Here is a 15,556-nt window from a genome sequence, read left to right as displayed (position 1 = left end):
CAGCTTTAAGTGAAACGTGAAGACAGATAGAATTTATTGGACATATCACTAGATACACTGTTCTTGCGTTTTGTCAGTTTTTGTTTTTGAGGCAGGATCTTCTGTAGCCCAGGCTCACAGCAACCTCAGGGACACTCCTGCGCTGAGATTACAGGTGTGAACTCCTACACCAGGACAGTTTTCGAGCAACACTGATGTACTCACTATCAGGAGGCCGCCCTGGGCAATATGACTTCCTCACTCCAATTTCAAAACGCAAAACAAAACACATAACCAGTAATTATAGGAAAATAATAAGACCCCAAACAAAAAACAAACGTTTGGATAATGCGTGGCAGTTTTCCTGCCCTGCATCCCTGCGTGGGTTAACAGGGTCCCCAGAGTGCTGCAGTGTGTGGCGTGGTTCGCAGATTCACATGGCCGCGATTGCGCAACTAGCTGCCAGGAGGTGGAGGTCTGGTCCACGGGGTACAGGTACTGTCTGCGTAAGAAATAACTTGGGACCTCGAAATCGGAAGATAAACAAACCCAAATCCAGAGACTTCTACCCTCAGCCCGTAAGTTTCCACTCAACTTTTCTACAATGGTTTCTTGCTGGAACCGGGAGCCTCTGCCAAACTTCTGCGACCCCTCTGTTGGTCTTTTGTCGCCAATCACGAGGGCGTGGGCCTCGAAGTAGTCCGCTATTGGCTGGAAGCCCTGCCGTAAATCTTCAATGTCCAATTAGGATTCACGGGTAGAAGAGTGCCACGCGGCTATGGGGTGGACGGGGCGGGGGCGCCTCCAAATCTTGGCTTGGTTCTCTACCCTAAAATGGTTTGTTTCCCTCTTATAAAGACTGTGCCTTCGAAATAGAAAGCTCAGGTATCCCGTGTGCTTGTCACTCCCATCGCAGCTCTTTGCTGAGAGACATCAAGCCCTCAGCAAGATCTGTTAGCACTGGGGGACTCTGACAAAAGGGGCGTGGGTGCCTATAATCTTATTTCAGTTTGCATATGGGCAGCGCCTTAATGCTACTCTCAGATCCAGGTCGCGACAATGGTTCCTGGACAGGTGCAACCCAGCCCCCCTCCCCTCCCCCAAACTCCATGGACGGCGTAGGCGGGGCTTGACTGGGCAGGACCAGGATACAAGATCCTGGAGGAAAGAAAAGGTGTAGTGTTTGGGACTTCAGCGGGCTAGGTTGGTTTGGCAGGGCAAAGCTCTCCGAACAAAACCCAGGTAATACCTAGGGGGTTGTTTGCATGAGCCCGAACTGAACTTTTGCGAGGGGCTCTGCATGTAAGCGGAGAATGGACGGGAGCCAGAAGCTTGGGACAGCCGCCTCCTACTTTCTATAACCACCCCACCACCCCCACTACCTTCCTACAGAAGCATGGAGTCCGGGTGCCCTGAGTTGCTGGAGCCCCCAGAAGATATCTTCTCAACAGGATCCTTCCTGGAGCTGGGGCTCGACTGTCCTCCGTCAAAGGTTCTGATGGCTTAGGCTTCAAGATCAGGGCCCGCGAGACTGGGAGATGAGGAGGGGTGAGGGGCTGGGGCTGAGTGAGTTTGTTGAATCCAAGTGGGAATGAGATTAAGCCTTAAGTGGCTTCAGTTCTCACAAGGAAAGAGGTCTGCTAAGAGCCCACAAAATAGATATGAACTTTAACTATGTTCATACATACGTCTAAGAAGGAAAAACACCAAAATTGAAGCATAAAGGATGCAAGACTAATGTCAAGTAGGACTTTCAAAAATTTTCTCGGACACTCACACTCTTCTCCTTCTATAGGGCCTTCAGAAGAGCGAACCTGACGATCTCCTGAACCTCTTCATTGATCCCAATATGGTGTACTGCTCAGTAACAGCTCCTGGTAGCGACAGTGGTGTCTCAGAGGACCCTAGCTCCCCCGCCCCACAGATGCCCGACTCCCCCGCCCTCTATGAGGTTGTCTATGAGGCAGGGGCCGTGCAGAGCACTCAGCAGGAAGCGGGGCCAGCCTTCGGACTCATCTCCATCCAGATAGGTCAGTGTCCCTTTTGGGCCCAGCCCTGGCCGTGAGATTTAGGGGAGAAGGTCCCCAAACTGTGCACTGCCCAGTCACTGCTGATTCCTCCCTGTCTCTCTATCCGCCTTAGAGCAATGGAGCTCTGCATTCATGGCGCCTGAGACCTGCACGGTCAGTGGGCTACCCTCTGAGGCTCATAGACACATCCTGCCTCGAGCCAGCACTGGAGCCCCAGCAGCTCCTGATGCCCTGGTAAGTCGTGAGACCCGCTAGAACGGGCGCTCCTCGGAACACGTGTCCTTACATAAATGGGGGCACAGGGGAAAAGGGAGGGGAAGCTAATGAGGAACAGGTCTGTCCCACTTTTGGTGCTGATGGGTTTGAAGGCCAAGGAAAAACAAGCAATTCTAAGAACAAGGAAGCGTGGGGAGGAGAGCTATGGGGGGGTCAGAGTGATAAGGACTCACTTAAGTGTGATGAGGGAAGCTGCAGTCAGAGCTCTAGAGACACCTAGACATAGAGTGCCCTTATATGCCACCAGAGCTGCTCTCAGCCTTGGGTCAGGAAAGGGAATTGGGACAGGACACCTGGGAATCCACTAATGAGGACAGGGTGATAGAGAAACAGTAGCAAGTGTTTGCGCTGGAACAGTTGCCCGTGGCCAGGGCTGCAGTGATGTGCAGAGCACCCTATCTTCTCGAGATGGGTTAACGCTCATGCCTGCTGGGCAGACCAATAGAGGCCAAACTCAGGCCAAGCTCCTCTCTGTGCCTGAAGCTGGGACCAGAAGCCTTGCTAGGGGTTTGTAGATCAGCACAAGATTTGTGCTTGTTTTATTTTTAGACAAAGCCCTCTGCGCTCCATCCTCAGAGATTTTGGTTAGAGAGATTGGAAGAAACACGCCATGAAAACATTTGGAGGAAAAAGGGGAGGATCAGGAAAGGAAATAGGAAATGGTTTAGCCAAGAGCCAAAGGCCATCCAAAAGCAAAAGCCAGAGGCTGAGATGGGTCTGTGAGAAAAAGCAATCACTATGTGGGCATGAGGGCCTGAGCTGGGGGTTCATATCCCCAGCACCCACATAAACAGCTACAGATCCCAGACCCCATGCTCTGAGGGCTGAAGCAGGGGGTTCACGGGGCTTGCTGAGCACCAGCCTAGCTCCAGGTCTGGTGAGAAACTCAGTCTCAGAGGAAAGGTGGAGGGTGCTAGAACAGGACACCTGTATTGCCACTATGGCCTCTAGTCACGTGTGCCACACCCGCACATACATGTGCAACTACATCTCTCTGACTCTTACACACACACCACACAGTAAAAAACCAAATTATCCTTGTAAAAGTTTTTTTTTAATTCACAGCCAGAACATTCTTTTTTTTTTTTTAAGATTTATTTATTTATTATGTGTACAGCATTCCTTCCATGTGTGCCCGCATGCCAGAAGGGGGCACCAGGTCTCATTATAGATGGCTGTGAGCCACCATGTGGTTGCTGGGAATTGAACTCAGGACCTCTGGAAGAGTAGTCAGTGCTCTTAACCACTGAGCCATCTCTCCAGCCCCCCTTGTAAAAGTTTTTTATTATTGTGTATACAAGTGAGGGAGAAGGACGGTGCACTGTGTCATGGCTTATGTGGAGGTCAGAGGACAACTTTGTAGCACTGGTTCTCTCTTTCCTCCTCTACGTGGGTTCCAAAGATTAAACTCAGACTTTGAGTCTTGTGTGGCAAGTGCTTTATCTGCTGAGCCATCTTACCAGCTACAGACTAAGATAGTCTTAAGTGAAATGTAAGCTGGGTGTGGTGGCACACCAGAAATCTCTGTGCTCGGGAGGCAGGGCAGGAAGAGGACCACAGACTCAAGGCCAGCCTAGTCTACTAGTGACATCCTGTCTCAAAAAAAAAAAAAAAATCCAGGGACCAGAGTGTTGGCTCAGTAGTTAAGAGCACTAGCTGCTTTGCCAGGGGACCCAAGTTCAAGTCCTAGCTCACAATTGTCTATAACTCCAGTTCCAAGGGATCCAACATCCTCTTCCAGCTTCTGTGAGCACCAGGCATGCAAGCAAACACCCAATTAAAACACATAATTAAAAATAATGATAAAACACAAAAACATAAACAAAACAAAACAAAAACAAAAACGGGCTGGAGAGATGGCTGAGCAGTTAAGAGCACTGGCTGCTCTTCCAGAGGACTCAGGTTCAATTCCCAGCACACACATGGCAGCTCACAACTGTCTGTAACTCTGTTCCAAGGGATCTGACACCTTAAAATCAATGAATATAAAATAAAATTAAACATTATTTAAAAAAACAAACAATACTCGGGAGGCAAAGGCAGGCAGATCTCTTGAGTTCCAGGTCATCCTGGTCTACAGAGCAAGTTCCATGACAGTCAAGACTATACAGAAAGACCCTATCTCCAAAAACCAACCACCTCCAAAAAAATAAAAAAAAATTCCAAAGTGTAAATCTTTTAAAAAGAAATACTAGGATCAGCAAGATGGCTTATTGGACAAAGGAATTAGCCATTAGCTGCCAAACCTGCCAACTTCAGTTTGATCCCAAGAACCTACATGGTGCGATAAAGCTACTCCTGGGAGTTATCTTTTGACCTTCACACATGCAGTGGACACAAGCTCGTCCACACAGATCAACACACACACACACACCTCCACACCTGCACTGGGGCACAAGCTTGTCCACACAGATCAACACAAACACACACCTCTACACGTGCACTGGACACAACTCGCCCACAGAGATCGACACAAACACACACACACCTCCACACATGCACAAGCTCGTCCACACAGATCGACACAAACACACACACACCTCCACACGTGCACTGGACACAACTCACCCACACAGAACGACACAAACACACACACACACACACACACACACACACACACACACCATAAATAAATGGATGCCAGTGAGAAGGCAGGGTCCTCAGCTGACGGGCTCAGCTTAACCAGTCACCATCTACCCTTCCCACACACTTCGCTTGAGAGGTCAGCCTAACTGTCCTTACAAACTCCATGTCTGGGAGTCACAGCTTGAACTGACAGTTGGAGCTTAGAACCTGATGATTCACACGTCCCTGTGGCTGACAGGCAACCAAATATTTCATCAAATGTAAGGTAATAACCAAATGATTTACCTGACAAGGAAATTCAACAAAGCCCATCATAGTGCCTTCTGAGTGCCCCAAGGTCTGGGGACACAGAGCAGAGCAGGCCCTCTCTGACTTCTGAGTGCTCTGAGGTCTGAGGAGACAAAGCACAGCAGGCCCTCTCTAACTTGATCAATAATGTCAAGTTTCTATATGTGGATAGAAAACTTCACTCTGCCTCCTCAGCTTCGGTTAGGCCCTTTGGCTTGTCACAGAGCCCGTCTGAATGAGCTTTCCGCCCCTGACCTCACTCACCACTCAGCACAAACGGGAGCCCCTCTCCTGAAAGAGTTCTGGGGGTGGAGAGGCAGCCTGGGTGCTGGAAGCAGGCAACCTTGACCCTGCTCATCTTCTGCCTCTCTTCCCAGCTGTCCTGCCAACGTCTGTTCCTGACAGATGAAGAGAAGCATCTGCTGGGGCAAGAAGGGGTTTCTCTGCCCTCTCACCTGCCCCTCACTAAGGTAAGAACTGTCCCCAAAGGGTGTTCCATCCCAGGAGCTCCATTCAACCTCCAAAGAGCCTGGTTTGCAGGGGCAGTGGGGAGTTAAGGGAGGCTAAGGGCCCAGCTCTGCACGCTTTGGGCATCTAGGCAGAGGAACGAGTACTCAAGAAGGTCAGGAGGAAAATCCGCAACAAGCAGTCAGCGCAGGACAGCCGACGGCGGAAGAAAGAATACATAGGCGGGCTGGAGAGCAGGTGTGTCTGGGCACCGCCCCCTTCCTCACCTAGGCAAGCATTTTAGGGGACCAGCTGTCAAGCGTGGTCTCCTCTATACTCCCTAGAGTGGCAGCCTGTTCTGCACAGAATCAGGAACTACAGAGAAAAGTCCAGGAGCTAGAGAGGCAGAACACGTAAGTAGAAGCAGTGTCCGGAGGGAGGATGCAGCTCCAGGCAAGCTGTAAGAACTTGGGCTAACTCTCCATTCTTCTCCTAGCTCCTTGGTGGCACAGGTCCATCAGTTACAGATGCTCACTGCTCAGACCTCCAGCAGAGCTGCCCAGACCAGTACCTGTGTTCTGGTACTTCTCTCTCCCCTTCTCCCCCGCCATCTTCCACACTTCCATCTAATACCCCCACTACCTAGCCGTTTCCCAAACCCTGATAACTGTACCGACACTGTTGATGCTGTCTCCTCCTCTGCTGTCCCCAACGCCCCTATGCCCCCCTGCTCCTTTCAGATTCTACTCTTTTCACTGGCTCTCATCATCCTGCCCAGCTTCAGCCCCTTCCAGGGTCAACCAGAAGGCAGACCTAAGGCTTACCAGCCTCATGGAGGTAAGAAGCCAGAAAAGGATTCTCTAAGACAATCCAACAGTGGGAATACTCTTGGTGAGTCTCCCACATGCACAAATGCTGTACCACATTTTCTCCTCAGTGATTTCCAGAAATATCTTGACTCACAAGGACATGACAGAAAGCCCAGAGGTTCCAGTGGTGAAGTCCCAACTGGAGGGGGGACTGCCTGAAGTCCCAGCTGCAAATGGCTCTACGAAGACACAGTTAAAGCTGGGGACGAGGAACAGACCGACTGGGCAGATCAGAGGGATGCTGCATGCGGATGAGATGTAAGCCTTTCCAATCACACAAGAACCCAGAGGCTTCCCTGACTATTCCATCTGGAATTCCCGTTTAGGCGTCCATACCCTGGAGTTCTAACTCATTCAAGATTCCACAGATCCACAGAGGCCAGGCTGCTTACATGGCAGGGCTTCTCATACACTTCTCTCCTATATTTGTGATTTCTTCTTTGGGGATGGGACTAACAGGAAGCAAGTTTTGACTCAGAAATAAACTTTCTAACTAAAATTCAATCCCAGAAAATTTTACTGCTTCAGACAAGTTCCTACTATAGAGCCTAAACTGGTCTCAAACTCTGGTTCCCTCCCAAGTGCTAGTACTACAAGTATGAAGGACCACATTCAGCTTAGCTTTTTATTACTGTATATAAGTATGATATGTAAGTATTATTTTATGTCTAATACTCGTGTGAAGGTCAGGGGCAACTTTTTTGATTTTTCGAGACAGGGTTGCTCACTGGAACTCACTCTAACAGAGATCCGCCTGCCTCTGCCTCCCGGTGCTGGGATTATAGCTGTGCACCAGCATCTCCTGGCTCATGGCAACTTTTTAGCTTTCTTTCCTCTCACTATGCAGTCTAGGGACTTCAAACTCATGTCTTAGGCCTATATAGCAAACACTTCTTGAATTCGTTGTTTGGAGACAGGTTTCTCTGTGTAGTCTGGCTGTCTCAAAACTTGCTCTGTAGACCAGGCTGGCCTTGAACTCAAGAGATCTGCCTGCCTCTGTCTCACAAGTGCCAGGACTAAAGAAGTGTGCCACCACTGTCAAAATGTTTATGTATGTATCTATGTGCGTACGTGTGGGTGTCCATAGAGGGCAATGGATCCCTGGAGCTGGCAGTTGTGAGCTCTGCCAGACACAGGTACTGGAACTAAACAAAATCCTCAGGAAAAGCAGCAAGTTCTCTTAATTGTGGAGCCATCTTTCCAGCCGCTGCACCAAGCACTCTAACACCTAAGTCACTTTACCAGCCCCAAAATTTTTTTTTTTTAAAGATTTTATTTATTTATTGTGTGTACAAGAGGGTACCAGATCTCATTACAGATGGTTGTGAGCCACCATGTGGTTGCTGGGAATTGAACTCAGGACCTCTGGAAGAACAGTCAGTGTTCTTAATCTCTGAGCCATCTCTCCAGCCCCAGAAATTTTTTTTTTTTTTTTGGTTTTTCGAGACAGGGTTTCTCTGTGGCTTTGGAGCCTGTCCTGGAACTAGCTCTGTAGACCAGGCTGGTCTCGAACTCACAGAGATCCGCCTGCCTCTGCCTCCCGAGTGCTGGGATTAAAGGCGTGCGCCACCACCGCCCGGCAGCCCAGAAATTTTAAATAAGAATAAATGATTGAGCCTGGGAAGATGAATCAGTGGTTAAGAACATTTGTTGTGGGCTAGAGAGATGGCTCAGTGATTAAGAGCATTGCCTGCTCTTCCAAAGGTCCTGAGTTCAATTCCCAGCAACCACATGGTGGCTCACAACCATCTTTAAAGAGGTCTGGTGCCCTCTTCTGGCCTGCAGACATGCACACAGACAGAATATTGTATACACAATAAATAAATAAATATTAAAAAAAAAAAAAAGAACATTTGTTGTTCATGCAGAGGACCTGAGTTCCACTCCTAGTACTTACATGGCAACTCACAGCCATCTACAATACCAGTTTAGGGGACCCGACATCCTCTTCCTACCTGAGGATACCAGGCAGACACATGGTGCATGCGCACGCAGGTAAACCAATCACACAAATAAAATACAAGATAAATAAATCTAAAAAAAAATTTAAGAGTAAAAGAAGGAAGAGAATTGTTACCTGATAAATCACCATTCCCTACCACCACCCGACTCAAATTATTTTTTTAAAAAAGACGTATTCACTTTGGGGCTGAAGTGGTTCAGTGGTTAAGAGCACTTGTTGGACCAGTGTTCGATGCCCTGTGCCGTGTGGCAGCACAGGACCTGGCATCCTCTCCTGCCCTCCAAGGGCACTGACAGGCAGAGTGCACAAACATACATGCAGTCTCTTATACACATGGGGAAAATTTTTAAAAAGAAAAGGATTGGCCGGGCGGTGGTGGCGCACGCCTTTAATCCCAGCACTTGGGAGGCAGAGTCAGGTGGATCTCTGTGAGTTCGAGACCAGCCTGGTCTACAAGAGCTAGTTCCAGGACAGGCTCCAAAACCACAGAAAAACCCTGTCTCGAAAAACCAAAATAAAACAATAAAAATAAAAATAAAAGGATTTATTCGTTTTCCTGTGAATATCTGTCTATTTCTGTATGAGTTTGTGCACTGCTTGCCTGCAGGTACCCAGAGACTGCAGTGCATCAGATCTCCTGATGTTAGAATTACAAGTGGATGTAAATCACCTGATTGGGATGCTAGCAACGGAATCCAGATCCTACGAGCAGCAAGTACTCTTAATCACTAAGCAAACTCACCAACCTCTTAATTTAATTTTTTTGAGATGTAGTCTCACTACATATCCTTGGCTGGCTGGGAGCTCCTTGTGTAGAAAAGCTGGCCTTGAACTCAGAGATCTGCCTGTCACCCAAGTTTGGGATTCAAGGGATGTGCCACCACACCCAGTCCCCCCACACCAAACTATCATAGGGAAGGAAATTGTGTTACTCCTTTATTATTTTTTTGCTTTTTAGAGACAGTCTTGTTATGTAGCTCAGGCTAGCCTACCTATAAATTTACCCAGGATCCTCCTGCCTCACTCTCTCAAGGGCTGTGGTTACAAGTGTGTGCCACTATGCCCGGCTCTACTTTACTTTTTATTGTGCTCATTAATGGTCTGGAAGTCAGGGAAAGGTGCTACTACCACAGGCATATGAGTGCAAATTAGCCCACTGGCCCTTCTCCATCTGAGATACAGTCCATAAGACCGGCATAATACAGTGGAATTCGGCTATATGGATTCAATTTGCTTCCGGACTTTCTCAAGAGCCTTTCTGTCCAGCTGTCGCTGACGAAGGATGACAAGGCACGCGAAGAGTAAAGCCACACCCACCATGGTGCCTTCAAACTTCCAGAAGAGGCGCTGTTCCATCAGAGCTGACCGGCAGCTGAGGGCAGAAGAAGGACAGTCATTCACAGAAGCAGCCAGTCTCTCTTAACTACTGTCCTCTACTTCAGCCTACCCAAGACGCTATCCAAACAGAAGGGAAACTGGAGTCAGTCACGCTTTAAAGTGGCATTAATCAATTTGATTACTAAAATAAAACAAATAAAGTCAGGTGTGGTGGCGCACCTTTAGTCCCAGCACTCCAGAGGCAGAGAGGCAGGGGAACCTCTGTGAGTTCAAGGTCAGCCTGGTCAACAGAGTAAGTTGAGTTCTAGGACAGCCAAGACTGTTTACATAGAGCAACCCTGTCTTGAACCCCCCCCCCAATACCTCAAAAAGCCTACTTTTTTGTTAGGCTGTGTGTGCACACTCATAAAAGAAGAGGTTGCCATCTTCTCCCCATCCCATAGGACAGACAGTGAGAAGACACCTTGCTGGAGTGAGTTCTGTATATCTACCATCTGGGTTCTGAGTATCAAACTCAAGTTGTTGTTTTTTAAAGATTTATTTATTTATTTTATATCTGACTGCTTTTTTGTATGTATGTATATGTACCATATGTGTACCTGGTGCCCAACAAGGCCAGAAGAGGGTGCTAGATACCCTGGAAAAGGAGTTACAGACTATGTGGGTGTTGGGAACTGAGTCAGGTCCTCTGCAAGAGTAGTGCTTTTAACCTCTGTGTCACTGCTCCAGTCCCCCACGTTCTCAGGTTTGGCAGGAAGTTCCTCTACCTACCATGACATCTAATTTCTCTCTTAGAAAGACGTGCGTCAGCCGGGCGGTGGTGGCGCACGCCTTTAATCCCAGCACTTGGGAGGCAGAGGCAGGCGGATCTCTGTGAGTTCGAAACCAGTCTGGTCTACAAGAGCTAATTCCAGGACAGGCTCCAAAAACCACCGAGAAACCCTGTCTCGAAAAACCAAAAAAAAAAAAAAAAAAAAAAAAACAAACAAGAAAGAAAGACGTGCGCCATTCCATCTGGCTCAGCTATTTATTTAACAATCACTCCGCAGCCTTGGCTGACCTGAGCTCCCTATGGAGACCAAGCTGTCTTGAACTCAGAGAGCTAAGCCTATCTCCTGAGTGCTAGGATTCAAGGCACGATACGCCCCCATCTCCTGAACCTTTATTTTCCTTTTAAGCAACGCTGCAGATTAGACTTGGCCTCATACATACTAGGCAAGTACTCTACCAATGAGCTATATTCTCCACCTGGCCAAACTATTTGATCAGAAAACATGGCTAATGACATAGAGCTGAAGACTAGGAGTTAGGAGTAATTTGGCTCAAATCCCCTCCTCTTTCCTGTGTGTCAAACTGCACCGCAGCCAGGAGAGGGCTACCTATGGTAAGGGGATCAGGTCACCTCAAAGAAGAGAAGCGGTCCTTACCTTTTGAATTCGTTCCTTTTAGAGGAGCGGCATGTGATTTTCTCCACATAGCCTGTAGAACCACACTCAGGCGTAGTTTTCTGCCAAAGGAAAGGTCCAAAACCACACGTTAGGGAGGAGGAGTAGAAAAAACGGAAGACCTGATGATATTCAAAAAGGGCCTGCGGCAGTGGACAGCAAACAACTGATGGAGAGCCCTGATGTGGATGGTGGTGACATAATTAGGAAGGCAACAATCTAGAAGGTAAGGAAAAACTCCTGTCTACTGTATTACACACACCTTTAATCCTAGAAGGCAGAGACAGGTGGATCTCTGAGTTTGAGGCCAGCCTGGTCTACAGAGTTCCAGGACATCTAAGGCTACACAGTGAAAACCTGTTTGAAAAACAAAAACTAATACTTGGGGACTGGAGAGCTGGCCCAGTGTCTAAAAGCACTGGCTGCTCTTCCAGAGGACGAGGGTTCAATTCCCAGCATCAACATGGCAGCTCACAACTGTCTGTAACTTCGGTACCAGGGGACCCGACACCCTCACACAGACGTACATGTGGGCAGAACACCAAAAGAAGCAAAAAACTCACAATCTGGAAGTTAGAACACGGAGTACACTCTTCAGTCACCACAAACTCTTCCACCAGCCAACATGGCGAAGTTGAGGTGCTCACTAAAAGGAGAGAGAGAAAAATGGCCAGCCGAAGACTATTCAAAAACATTTCTCTCTAAGGGTCTACCCATCCAGCTTCCCAGCACAGCGCTTGCCCTCATTCAATGTGACGCTTCCTTTTCTATCTGTGCTCTTGCTACACTAAAAAAAAAAAAAAGACATTCAAAATCAAAACAAACTAGAGAGGTACGGGGTTCCCGGGCAATCACACACCTGACAGCTTCTCCTCGCGCACGGAAGCCTCTGCTTCACTGCAGACAGGAAAAGGGGGTGAGAACATCGGTGAGAACGCAGAACATGGGGCACACCCACTTCAGTGGCTGAGCAGTCCGGGTTCATGGGGGCAAGGACCATGGGGTCCGCCTGCGCGCCCCCTTTTCCTCCCTCGGTACCCACTTACCAGAGCTTCAAGGTGAAAGCACACAGCAACCAGCATAGGTAGCGGCCCCGGGGGAGGCCACGCCTCCCCGCACCCACAAGCATGGAGCAGTCAGTGTCGCACCTGTTGCAGCAGACCTCCCTGAGGTTCCAGCTCAGAGCAGCGCTGTGCCAGAGTTCTCTCCCTGGGCCAACTAAGGCACTATTGGAACGGCCTCGCGACCTCAGCGAGAATAATCCATGGGAATTTGATGGCGAGAAGCGCGAGGTCTTTGTGGAGGCGCAAGGCTGGAGGAAGGGCGCGCGGGTCCGGACTCAGTGCCGGCACCCTTCGACCTAGATCTCGGGAGCGGCCATCTTGCTCGCGGAGGCTCTTGGTCCCGCTCTAGCGTCGCCGACTCGTCCGTGTGTGCTGTCGTCTCCTCCTGGGGCTTGTAGTCGTTCCGGACTCGGGCCGCTGGATCTCACTGCGTTTGCGCAGCAACACGCGACTGATTAGCTGGCGCCGCGCGGCATTGTGGTCGTTGTAGTATTTGCACAGCCAACTGGAAAGGCGGTTAAGGAAATTTTGTTCTCGCTTCCCTTCTCGCTGGTATCGCCTGTTTGTCCATTTAAAACTAGGTGAGCAGGGAGACATAAAAAAAAAAAAAGGGACTTAAATACGCTGCTCTGTCTGGACTTAGGGTATTCATTAAAATTGTGGGTTCAGCCGGGCGGTGGTGGTGCACGCCTTTAATCCCAGCACTCGGGAGGCAGAGGCAGGTGGATCTCTGTGAGTTCGAGACCAGCCTGGTCTACAAGAGCTAGTCCAGGACAGGCTCCAAAACCACAGAGAAACCCTGTCTCGAAAAACCAAAAAAATAAAAAATAAAAAAAATAAAAAATTGTGGGTTCAGCATTAGGCACTTTTATTTTTTATTTTTTTATTTGTTTTTATTTTTTTATTTGTTTTAAAGGCGTGCGCCACCACCGCCCGCCTAGCATTAGGCTCTTTGATACCACCTCCCCTCCCTGCGCACTTATCCCTTGCTCACCACCCTGGACAGCCTTGAGGAGTTGGGTCCGGGGAACCTACTGATGGATGCGGGGCTGGATCAAAGTTGAAAATTGCTCTTGTCCCTACTCTACACAGATGAACCGTGTCCGTGGGAGATTTTTATTTATTTGTTTGTTTGTTTGAGACAGGGTTTCTCTGTGTCCCCCTGGCTGTGCTGGAACTCATTCTGTAGAACAGTTCTCAAACTCAAGTTCTGCTTGCCTCTTCCCAAGAATGGGGATTAAATGGCTTGTGACACCACAAATGTCTAGAGCATGGAGATTTTAAATTGAAAGCAGTGTTGGAGTTGGATTCATGTACTTTTCAGCTACACGACTTCAGAACAACATCTGGCCTGGCCTTTAGTCCCAGCAGAGGCAAGTGGGTCTCTGTGAGGTTTTTTTTTTTTTTGGTTGCTTATTTATTTATTTATTTATTTATTTATTTATTTATTTATTTAAGATTTCTGTCTCTTCCCCGCCACCGCCTCCCATTTCCCTCCCCCTTCCCCAATCAAGTCCCCCTCCCTCGTCAGCCCAAAGAGCAATCAGGGTTCCCTGCCCTGTGGGAAGTCCAAGGACCACCCACCTCCATCCAGGTCTAGTAAGGTGAACATCCAAACAGCCTAGGCTCCCACAAAGCAGTACGTGCAGTAGGATCAAAAACCCATTGCCATTGTTCTTGAGTTCTCAGTAGTCCTCATTGTCCGCTATGTTCAGCGAGTCCGGTTTTATCCCAGGCTTTTTCAGACCCAGTCCAGCTGGCCTTGGTGAGTTCCCGATAGAACATCTCCATTGTCTCAGTGTGTGGGTGCACCCCTCGCGGTCCTGAGTTCCTTGCTCGTGCTCTCTCTCCTTCTGCTCCTGATTTGGACCTTGAGATCTCTGTGAGTTTTTGAGACAAACCTCTACAAAGTGAGTTCCAGGCCAACCAGAATAACACAATGAGAGACTCTGTATGAGAGAGAGAGAGAGACAGAGAGACAGAGAGATCTGCCCTGCTGGAGAGATGGCTCAGTAGTTAAGAGCACTGACTGACACTGGCTGCTCTTCCAAAGATACAGCTGATTCCCAGCACCCACAAGGAACTCACTACTTGTGAGTCCAGTTGCAGAAGCTTGATCTTACACTCTCTTTTGGCCATCACAGGCTCTGGGCATGCAAAAGATGCACAGCAACACACACACACACACAATAATTTTTTTTTTTTTTTGGTTTTTCGAGACAGGGTTTCTCTGTGGTTTTGGAGCCTGTCCTGGAAACTAGCTCTTGTAGACCAGGCTGGTCTCGAACTCACAGAGATCCGCCTGCCTCTGCCTCCCGAGTGCTGGGATTAAAGGCGTGCGCCACCACCGCCCGGCTACACAATAATTTTTTAAAATAAAAATTCGTCCTTGGGATGTGATTAAAATGTTAGTCTTCTTGGGAAGTCACGGGGTCCTGATATGTATCCCTGACTGCACTCCCTCTTCTGCATCCTGAGTGTCATTTCCAAGGTACATGAGAATCCATCTCAAAAACTAATAAATAAATATAATTCCAGATTTAGTGTAGACCAAAATGTTTCATTAAAAAAAGTATTTAGGGGGGCTGGAGAGATGGCTCAGTGGTTAAGAGCACTGCCTGCTCTTCCAAAGGTCCTGAGTTCAATTCCCAGCAACCACATAGTGGCTCACAACCATCTGGAATGAGGTCTGGTGCCCTCTTCTGGCCTGCAGACATACACATAGACAGAATATTGTATACATAATAAATAAATAAATATTTTAAAAAAAGTATTTAGCCTTTAATCCCAGCACTCAGGAGGCAGAGGGAGACAGATCTCTGTGAGTTCGTGAGATCTCTATAATGTGTCTATAGAGTGAGTTCTAGGACAGCCAGAGATACACAGAGAAACCCTGTCTCAGAGAAAATAAAGGAACCTCATCCAGGCAGTAGCTCATAGGCACAGCCACGTTGCTTTGGAATTCATCCTGATTTTCTGTATTACCAGGAAAGAGTAACTAGGCCTCTTGTACCTCTGTTCTAAGCAGGAGTTCCCTGACAGTGGGGCTTCTCTCTCTTCCTGAACCTCCTGTCCTCACCATGTGGCCACTTGTCTTTTCAGGCTGAAACTGAGTGGCTTCTTTTTTTCTTTCTCCTCCTCCCGGAAGCTGCTGAGACAACTCTGCCCCAGGAAGTGATTTTCTTCTTTAACTCTAGAAGAATTGCCCATGACACTTAGGAAGGCTGGCAAGCTAAATGTGTGTGGTTATTTTCGTCCCCCACCCTGCAAA

General features: G+C 48.4%; 2 protein-coding genes across 2 annotated transcripts; one reads left to right on the top strand and one right to left on the bottom strand.

Annotated features, from left to right (window-relative positions):
• The first annotated feature begins 1,143 nt into the window (after positions 1–1,143).
• On the top strand, positions 1,144–7,751 carry Creb3l4 (cAMP responsive element binding protein 3 like 4). Its single transcript, XM_041656228.1, has 10 exons — positions 1,144–1,221; positions 1,372–1,471; positions 1,775–2,009; positions 2,122–2,243; positions 5,537–5,629; positions 5,758–5,864; positions 5,951–6,019; positions 6,103–6,187; positions 6,347–6,443; positions 6,544–7,751. The coding sequence occupies exons 2-10, from the start codon at positions 1,376–1,378 to the stop codon at positions 6,735–6,737; spliced, it is 1,098 nt and encodes a 365-aa protein (XP_041512162.1). The 5' UTR covers positions 1,144–1,221; positions 1,372–1,375; the 3' UTR covers positions 6,738–7,751.
• Positions 7,752–8,967: 1,216 nt separating this feature from the next.
• Positions 8,968–12,669, bottom strand: Jtb (jumping translocation breakpoint). The gene is made up of 5 exons (XM_041656058.1): positions 12,268–12,669; positions 12,081–12,118; positions 11,785–11,867; positions 11,204–11,283; positions 8,968–9,810 (listed from the first exon to the last, which is right to left on the bottom strand). The coding sequence occupies exons 1-5, from the start codon at positions 12,348–12,350 to the stop codon at positions 9,654–9,656; spliced, it is 441 nt and encodes a 146-aa protein (XP_041511992.1). The 5' UTR covers positions 12,351–12,669; the 3' UTR covers positions 8,968–9,653.
• Positions 12,670–15,556: the final 2,887 nt, after the last annotated feature.

This window comes from Microtus oregoni, unplaced genomic scaffold (genome assembly GCF_018167655.1).
Source record: "Microtus oregoni isolate MIOR12 unplaced genomic scaffold, Mior012 000007F_ref0000211, whole genome shotgun sequence".
In the NCBI taxonomy this organism is placed as follows: Eukaryota; Metazoa; Chordata; class Mammalia; order Rodentia; family Cricetidae; genus Microtus; species Microtus oregoni.
Note: the sequence above shows the minus strand (reverse complement) of the source record. Positions and strands in the feature narration are given on the sequence as shown.